This window comes from Mizuhopecten yessoensis, unplaced genomic scaffold (genome assembly GCF_002113885.1).
Source record: "Mizuhopecten yessoensis strain PY_sf001 unplaced genomic scaffold, ASM211388v2 scaffold2681, whole genome shotgun sequence".
NCBI classification, from domain to species: domain Eukaryota; kingdom Metazoa; phylum Mollusca; class Bivalvia; order Pectinida; family Pectinidae; genus Mizuhopecten; species Mizuhopecten yessoensis.
The window spans coordinates 553891-564128 of NW_018404667.1; the positions used below are offsets into that span (position 1 = coordinate 553891).

Consider the following 10238-nt stretch of genomic DNA (forward strand, 5'->3'; position numbering starts at 1 on the left):
GGGGGTGGGGGGGCTGGGGGTAATCATGTGGGGAAAAATGAGGAAAATGGTGAAAATACATGATTTTTAAAGAAAATTATCAGGGTGGAGGGGGAGGAAACCCAAAAATACCCCTCTGGATCCGCCACTGTCATATATAATTTTCAAAGATGAATAAGATTTTACTTACATCCCAGCAACATGGCGAATATAGAGAAAACTTTCTCGGCGTTTGTATTTGGCGCTACATTTCCGAACCCTATACTGGTCAAGCTCGTGAAAGTGAAATAGAGTGACGTAATATATTTTGACCGGATACTCGGTCCACTCATCGTGTCGTTTGGAAGGTAAGGTTTATTACACTGGGTAGCTAGATGGTCAAGCCAGCTAATCCGCGCCTTGAGGTGGGGACGTTCGACGTACGCTATGGCGTAGAACACACAGGCTAGCCAATGGGCGATGAGGGTAAAGGTCACCATCAGCAACATGAGTACCGCCGCTCCGTACTCGGCAAACTGTTCTATACGGCGAAGTACTCGGAGTAACCGGAGTAGACGGGCTAGTTTGAGTACACCTGTAATCGTCATTGTCTGGAGAGAAAAAAATGTTATTGATAAAAAATATATTTCTATCGGAGGAATTAAGAAACAAAGTTAAGGTTCCCTGTCCCACTGCACTGTGATCGTTTCCTATATACAGTTACTTCCCCTTCACTTCCGTTTGAACAAAACTGTAGAACAGGACAGACAGACACAGCGTTGGATACAACGCTGGTACAACAATCTGAAATCCAGGGTTCGAATCAGTTATAGTCATTGTCTGAAATTGGTACAAAATTCAATTTTAGTATGTATCTTTTTGTAACAATGTATACAAGATATTAACTTTCTTTTACGATTTCCAATAGAAAAGCATTGCTGAGTGTATGGAAATTTTCCTAAACATACGATTTTCAATTATTCCGATAATATTTTCCTGTGGAAGGAAAAAGTGAAACTATGAGTACAACAACATATTTTGAAGCGGGGAGTAAAGAACTTATTTTTGTGATAATTATATTTCCTTCAAGTTGGTAAGTATAGTTTTTATAAAGGTTCATTCAGCACAACCAGTGAAATGTTTATGTGCGACGCATCGATGACTTATAGATTAGCCTAATCAACGGCGATTGGATTGTTGCCCATTTTGTATATATTTGATGAAGATGAAAAAAAGCATACCGTCGTGTAATTCAAACGTCACACAAAACCATTTCACTGGTTGTGCTATATAAAGCTGTTAACAACTAAATGACGTCATACTTACGTCAGAGTTTCCGGAACCAAACAGTAACAGGTCAAACGGAATGGCGGCTATTGTGTCGATGACGAACCACCCCTTCACGTAATTCACAGCTATTTTCTGCGGGTCTACAACAACCTCGCCATCGTGGAGATACGTCGTCCGGAAGTTGATCAAAATATCAGCTATAAACATGAGGTCAACAATTAGATCGATGAGCACGAGCGGGTCAGCCTTGCTTGTCTCCGCGTTCTGGAGACGACTCGCGGCGTCACGATTCAGTTTCATTCGGGTCTCGTCCTGGTTCAGGAGGAAGCAGACGACATAGGGTGTGAGGACGGCGGTGTAGAGGACCAGGAACAAGATAATCCAATCCCAAACAGCTTTAAAGGGCGAGTAATGGAGGATGATAAACTTGGTCTGCTGCTGATGCTGTTTGGAGGGCGGGATATATTCCAGCTCGGAACATTCCTCATCACTTGGTTCGTCCGGTTTGGGCTTCGTGGCCTGCAGATAGAATATACTGTGATATTAACATAACTTAACCTTTTTTTGTATGGTTTATTTGTGTTTTACGTCCTATTAACAGCTATTGTCATTTAAGGACTTGCCAAGTTGTGGTGGTGAAGGAAAGCCGGAGTTCCCGGAGAAAAACCAACGACCTACGGCCAGAACTTGTCGACTGCCCCACGTAGATATCGAACCCATGACCCAGTGCTGGAGTGCTAGAGGTAGCAAAATGTCAAACGCCTTAATCACTTGGCCACCGCGGCCCATTTAACCTTTGGAACTAAATGATGAATGGAATATCAGAAACCAGGTACAGATGTTCCTCTTCCATTTTTTTGGCGGAAAAATCAGTTATGAAAAAGTCAACTCTAAAGAAGAGATATTCGGAACACCTTTTTTTTTTTTAGTAAAGCGGAATCAAATGCCGATATATAAACCATATTGGGGTTATCAAACGCGCACATGTCCAACGACTTCACAAATGTGACATAAGTAGATTTAATTACACACAATTATCATTGCTTTGTCTAGATAATTTCCACCTTTTCACAACATTCAAAAATTTCTTTCATGGTATCCATTTTTTTCTCCAAACATATCACGTAAAAACATGTACATACATAAAACTTCAGAATTATTTCCAATATTATCCAACAAATTTCGTTATGTTTGTTTTATTCTATATATATAGAGTATCTTACCATCTACAACACCCGACCTATAGAACCGACAGGGGACATTCTCAGTAGTAGTAAATTATCGTTAGTAGTTTCTCTAATTCAATTATCCAATAGGATAAACAACACAAAATATAGAAATATATTTCACTGCGACATTCATGTAAGATCCTATAAATATGGAATTAAATGTGTATATATTGCTAAAGAGTATATATAAGCTTATATACAGTGATATGATGTTATAGAGTATAATGTATATAGGGTTTATATGTGAATATCTATGCAGTGATATCAATGGTATATAAATCAGTATACACAAAAAACCCCGATTACCCTGGTCTTGAAACTCGGCGTCCGATACACAAACATGATCCTGGTTCTAGTACTGACACCACGTAATCCCAATCCCTTAATTACGACATACCAGTACCACACTGTAAACAGTGTGTGGGACTAATCACTCAGTGGTCAGGTGACGCGGAGTAATACAACAAGACATGCATCCATTAATGGGGTAATGAGAATTTAAAAAAAAAATCAACATTAATAGTTTTGTTTAATGTTTAATAGCAGGGAATAATAGTATAATAATATAAAACTGAATATTTCAATAAAAGGGTTAGCTAAACGATTAATTATTGCGTTTATAAAGTCCCCATGCTGAGCCTCAATCAGGATTTCCCGAAGGGGTTGCCATGTATATCATAAGTTAATTACTTCCAAACACGACCAAACTGTATAGTGATTCTTGTTAAAACCTTTTCCCAGTCAATATTGCGCATGCTTTCAGCCATGATGTAGTGATTGAGAAAAAACATTGAGTGGAGAGTACGTTCTTTAGAAACATGGAGAGACAATTTTAACATCTGAACTCTCCTGTCTTATCTTTAACAGTGTGAACATCGATTCCCAGTCTTAAAGGGAGATTGCAGATTTGAAAAAGTGCCAAACCCTCCTCGACAACCCTATAAAAAGGAAAGTGATGTAAAGTTTAGGAGATTATTGTGTGTCCGTAATTTGATAAAAAAAACTTGCAAATAAACTATGACGTGCAATTTGTTGTGTTGTCAATTACAAACTTGTTTACATGTGTCACCAAGGCAACGTTGTGGATATGTATTACACATTAGGTTACATTGCTTAATGACACGCAGTTTTGGGAAGATCAGTGACGCGTGGCTTTGTGAAGGTCATTGGCACGCTGAAGGTAACTAACACATGATTTTGTGAAGATCATTGACACGAGACTTTGTGAAGATCACTGGTACATGTCCTTGTGAAGGTTAATGACACGCAGTTTTGGGAAGATCAGCGACGCGTGGCTTTGTGAAGGTCATTGGCACGCTGAAGGTAACTAACACATGATTTTGTGAAGATCATTGACACGAGACTTTGTGAAGATCACTGGTACATGTCCTTGTGAAGGTCATTAACATGCGATTATTGAAGGTCATTTACACGTGGCTTTGTGAAGGTCATTGACATGTGGCTTGATGGAGGTCATTTACACGTGGCTTGGTGAAAGTCATTGACAATTGGCTTGGTGAAGGTCATTGACACGAAGTTTGTATGAAGGTTGTTGCCACTGACATTGTGAAGGACATTGACAATTGGCTTGGTGAAGGTCATTGACACGCGACTTTATGAAGGTCATTAGCACATGGCTTGGTGGAGGTCATTGATACATGGCTTGGTGGAGGTCATCGACACATGGCTTGGTGGAGGTCATCGACACATGGCTTGGTGAAGGTCATTGAAACGCGACTTGATAAAGGTCAGTGGGGGGTTGGGTGGGGATGGGGGGTAAGAACTCTTATAGCTACCTTATACACATGTATTTACAAAGCGCGTCATTTGTACGAAAATAATATCATTTTCAAACCAGTGATTTTTCCGGGACTCCAAAGGAATATAGATTAGACCTATGGCCTACGAGGACCAGCTTACACGTCATTCAAAAACAGAAGGCCATTCAGGGTCTCCATACAATCTCTGACTCCTATATGACACGTCGCCGTACAAGTATGCCCATACTTTAGCAGTGCTAATGAATTGGCCCAGTCGAGACGAGGCAGACGCTGACAGGCGATCAATGCGATCTATTTGTTCCCGACAGCTATCTTCGGAGGACATTGCTGTGCCGGTATTTCGCTGCAACGAATCTCAGATTATTTTTCTGGGAAATCACCTCATAACTGCTAGTTTACATAGATAGTTTAAAAAGAAGATAGGTACTATCTTTATTGTTATGTACTTTTCAAGTTATGTTATCTTGAAGTTTAACGAGTTATATACGCATTTGTCCCATTAGGGTGCATGTAATGATAAAATACGGAACGGAAACGGAACGGAAACGGAACGAAATATGGAAAGGAAGGAAATCCGAAAGTGGAACGGATTTTCATTTTTTTTAATAGAACGGGAAATGGTACATGCTAATCATGTTAGTATCATTTAAAGGGAGTTAGTAACGGACATTATCATTTAGTTTGGTTCCTTATTCAAGATAAATCTTCAAATTCGATACGTATAGATATACATTTGCAAGTTCCTCTATAAGCATTTCTATGAACGCAATTTGATCAGCGTCATTTGGAAGCTTCCCCTCCCGAATCGATGACATTGTAACCTGAGATCACCGTAATAAGCAAACGTTTTTGGTGACGTTACGCCGTTCCACGAATCTCGTTGCACTGACGAATATAAGATGTTCATCTGTTTCTTTAACTACGAAAGAATGAGATAAGGATTAAATGGGTTTTTTTTCAATTTTTATTTTCAATATTTATCATGAAGCAAAGTTTATGTAATCGATTTACGTTCATACTGGCGTGGAATAAAAAAAAAAAAACGTTTAATCCTTTCTTATTGTTCACAGCGGGTCTTTCAAAGTTGATCTGCAAAGCTATACATCATTTTCCAATCATGTGCAGTTTACAGACATATCAAAGCATGTTCTTGTTTTCGACAAAAACAATACAGAAACCGAAGGAAACAGCAATCGAGATATGACGGAACACAAAAACAAAAAACAAAAAAGGTAGGAAAGTAATGTGATTCGCAGGACGGGTTTTGTGTACCATGTGTGATTTTTATACAATATTGTCTGAACTAATTGTAAGAAAATAAAATCCATTTATAAAGACAGACCACAGCCGTTTCCATTTGTACGCAAGCACACTCGCAATCGTATTTAGGTTTGATTTCGATACGGCGAAATTGTTGTACATGTGCATGTATATTATATTGTGCGCTTAAGTTTATTCTTAAAATCCTGATATTGTATTTTCGGCTTCCCTTTTTTGATTTTATTTACCCAAATACATGTTTTCATACTAAATTTCAATGTTTGCCGCGTCACTATTTGTAGTTTTACTGTGTATTACCATCAGTATGTTTGTCATACTTTTATTTTGACAAATATTGTATTTTTGATTTATAATAGATATATTTGTATTCAAAACTCTTTAAATGTGTGTTTGTATAAATTAATAGGACACTAATTATTCATTTATTTATTAAACTTGATGTTAAGTTAACAATGCGGTTTGATTAGCGACATGTCATTTTTCAAACATGACAGTCAAATCGATTTGTTCAGCTCACTTCGATGTAAAAATTACAAACGCAGTTACATCAAAAACGAGAATTTTTCAGTTTCAACACATTTTATGCAAGCATAGCAATAGAGCGTATTGTTCAAAATAAACGTTTAGAAGTGTTGTGTATATTTTTAACCAAAAATATCGTTTGTATCAGTAATTATGCAACACGCATCACTCTTGAACATCGTTGCATTATTGCTGAATTTTACCGTAACGTTCTTACTGTAAACAGTAGAAAAATACGCACAGTGTTAACCACTCCGGCTTGAAGTCGATGTGGTAGTGAAATACACGAGAGAAAAAAATGAATAACACAAGACTTTCGCTGTTTCACAAAAACTGAGGAAAGTTGTTTTCTATTTGAAGGTATATCAATGTTAACATAATGCAGTAATATTTTAAGACGTATTATTACAACTTACCTGTATAATAGCCTGTCTGATTGGATTGTATTGGTCACATGACAGAAAAATAAAGCATCGTGTCTGCCGCGCACCCTCGAGTTTATCCAATTATATTTCCCTTATTCGGAGCCTCTCTAGAAATTAGGCAAGAACCACCATATCTGAGTTCCGAGTGAGACAAAGAAGCACACGAGAAAAAGTGCGCTTCAATATCTGTGTTATTGTTTTATTTGGTTGTAATTAAATATTCAATGCCGTCATCTTCAATTAGATTTATCAGTTTAGAAACATCAAATTTATCAAAGTTTTATTTTATACGCAAACAATGTATGTAATAAACTAGTCAAGAAATAATGGTAACTTCGTCAAGCTTAGACTGATTGAGCGATTGCATTTGCTACCTGTACAACGATGTGACGAAATTATATATTTCATTTGTCACTCGACACGGGACGTTGTTACGCTACGATTTCTCACCCCGACTCAAATTCTCACACAGATGAGAAATCTTGCAGGGGCGAGAGATTGTGTTGCGAACGCAACAATTTAAGCACGATTTCTCACGTGGAATGAGAAATATCGTGGTGTTACAGACGTTTCGTCTATCAATAGAGAGTGTATACACACTGTATCGAACTAGTTTCCGTTGTTGTAAGGAGCTTTTGTTAACCAGATATTAATCATGTTTGGCAAGGACGATTAATAGAGGGAACTGCATGTATTACACAATACACACTGTATTGACGTCACAAACATATACAAATTAACATTTTATTTTTATTTTTATTTTATTTTAATGCAAAATGTATTATCTATGATTCTCAATTTAAGAATAACTTGCATCTCTCCAGATTTCCAATAATTGCAAAATTTCGGAGTTAAACGTTTCCGTTCGGGTTTTTGTGTGTGTTGATTATTAAAGCATTTTCACTCAACCTTAAACATATAATTTTGGCATGAAAATATTAATTTTTAAAAATATTCACTACCAACAAGTGCGGTTCGGATAACTTTCATCGAAACTTTTTTTTCCGATTCCGACCCTGACATATGTCGACTATACCACTTATTAGAAAAAGATTCCAGTCGCCTTTGATCTGGAAGAATACAAACCGAAGCCAGTTCTAAACTCAAAGAGGACGTGCCGTCGGCGGTACAAATGTAAACTTATTACATTAAGTCATGTCTATTACGTCACTCCCAGACACCATGGAAACCAGATTCCTAAGGAGTTGGCGATTGAGTAAAGGAATGACATGTTTACCATTGTGTGAAGATAATGTGATTTCGGTTTTACGCGTTATCTCTGATTCGATCTCGCTATTTAAATCTCTGCGTCTTTTCACGGTATTGTGGCCAAAATGAAGCCGAGATGTTCATCGTGTACACACAATACAAGCCAACAAGCAATAAGTACATTAACGTGTCAGTGTCCTTGAGATATCGAAAGATTTCGCAACGGAAGCTCAATGCCCAATATAGATTCCGTAAAGGGCTCTGACGTCATTTTACCAGACCATGAACTGGTGTCATTCCAAGGAAAAGGCGAAACAAACTTTATGGTTTGGAAAACAGTATGGATACTCTAGCGCATATGCCTATGTTTATTTGATGACAAGCAACGATATACACGTTTTTCTTCTGTCAAAATACAATCGTATAATCAAATGCTATTTAGCTGCGGTAATGAAAGTACTTTGATATGAACTTGCTTCCGTTTCAGCAGAGTTATCACCCTTCGCTGACATCTTCTCTCATAGAAGGAACCGTTCATAAATCACGCTTTCTTAGCAGGTTAAGCAATTTTTTAAAAATAAAATATCCCTGACCAGCGTACCGGCGAATATGACATGAAACGCCATTATCAAAGTAAAAATTCCAGAAACAATCGACTCTCAACTAACGCTACTAATTCACAGATATTGACTCACCAGCTCTTCCTCTTTCCGCTGTTCCGTTTCCCGCTCTCCCTCCTCCGATATCGGGTGAAAGGCCCGCTTACCGCGTAGTTCCTTCAGCACTTTCAACATGATGATCTTATTCTTTGCCTGGAAAATATTAAAGGTCAAAGGTTAGGATTTAAAAAAAACCGTGATGAAGGTTAAGGAACTATGATGTTCTTGGCCTGATATCATTAAAGGTCAAAGTTCAGGACCAATGTTATAGAACGATACATTCATGGCCTGATATCACTAAAGGTCAAAGTTCAGGACCAATGTTATAGAACGATACATTCATGGCCTGAAATCATGAAAGGTCAAAGTTCAGGATCAATGATTCGGAAGGTTATATAACAGGGAGGTTCTTGGAACTGAAAACTTCAAGACCAAAGGTTAGAGGATGTCAATAGTCGAAGGTTAATAATCGAACAGTCAAATGTCAAGACAATTGAATAGCACTTATTGTGTAGTTTAGACATCATGAAATAGAAAATGTCAACATCCCATTTGTCAAACTACCACAAATACTATGGCCAGAGTACTATCGTTGACGAAGTAACACGATTGGTTAAGGGGACGAAACGAAAATGATTTTTCACCCCTTTAATTCATCTTCATCTTTTTATCATGAAATATTGCTTAACATGGCTTTCTTTTCAGAAACTATTGTCAAAGCTATAGACAAGTCGGTAACAATAATTTATAATGCAAAGTGAATCTTTCCAGTTTTTAGCATTGGAACAGGGGACCTTAAATGTTTGATTTAGATGTAACTCACAAAACGCACTTGTAACGCACTCATTCACTTTCAATTAAACGCTTCGGTGATCAAATCATTTAATGTGCGCCACTTAATTTGACCTTTAACCATTACGTTAACAGTTGATGGTGGATCATTTCAGACAACGATTTATCTTGTATGTCGGAACAGAAATACTTCATCTTTTTTTAATGATTTACTACCTACAAAACAGTTCAAGCTGTAATATATATTTATCTGTGTTTGGGTATTTTAATGGGTGTATCGCAATACAAAACATAACTAGACCGGGATATATATGGGTGTCGTACCACCAGGATATTTACAGAAAATTTATCGCTGTGTCGGACTGCTAAACTAGCGACATTCTTCGTAAATCATGTCCATATTCATGGGGAAATGGAATCGACAAAATACGATGTTCTGTAAACGCATCAAGCAAGGCTCCGAAGCGGAAAATATTGTGCTTTATCGAGCTTAAGGTTTCTTCTGGATGAAATCGAAATTGCTCCTCAGCAGAACCGGAACTCTGCGGATACATCTGTGTGGGTTACAAAGCCTGCGTTACGTAATATCATAGAACTTGTAAGAATTCACCAGACAGTATCTCTGACAGTTCAGGGGTTCCCGTTGACAAGTATGCTCGATGTACACATTCTGTCACAAGCTATCGCGTTACCATGTAAGAGTTAGAAAAGGGGAGATAACTAGGGAAGATAATAGTGTCTGTTAAGTTTTTGCATTATATTGATTTGTGGTCCATCAATAAATGAAGTCAAATTGGACAAAACAAACACTATTGAAAAAGACATCCTCAAAAAAAGAAATGAATCTATTTTACAGAGCTAGAAAGAAAAAAAGAAAAAAGAAAAACATTTAAAGCAAACCAATCGGTTGCATCATATAATTCATATCTGATGCCAAATGTAAATTGAATTTACTACATAAAGTTGAAAATTTGTATCACACAACATTTTGATAGATGGTTCGACATAAGAGTTATCAATCAAAATCGGTGCATTTGATCATAAAGTATTTTACTGTGAAAGGTTGATAGCAAGCATGACGATAAAGCTGAC

General features: G+C 37.4%; 1 protein-coding gene across 1 annotated transcript in view; it reads right to left on the bottom strand.

Annotated features, from left to right (window-relative positions):
* The window catches only part of LOC110446372 (potassium voltage-gated channel subfamily H member 7-like), a 47653-nt gene extending 39189 nt beyond the window's left edge, over positions 1-8464 (bottom strand). The window contains exons 1-3 of the mRNA XM_021491492.1: positions 8391-8464; positions 1285-1767; positions 170-569 (exon numbers count right to left, since the gene is read on the bottom strand). Of these exons, the coding sequence (XP_021347167.1) occupies positions 170-569; positions 1285-1548 (664 nt within the window). The 5' untranslated portion in view covers positions 1549-1767; positions 8391-8464. The remainder of the gene's footprint in view (positions 1-169; positions 570-1284; positions 1768-8390) is intronic.
* Positions 8465-10238: the final 1774 nt, after the last annotated feature.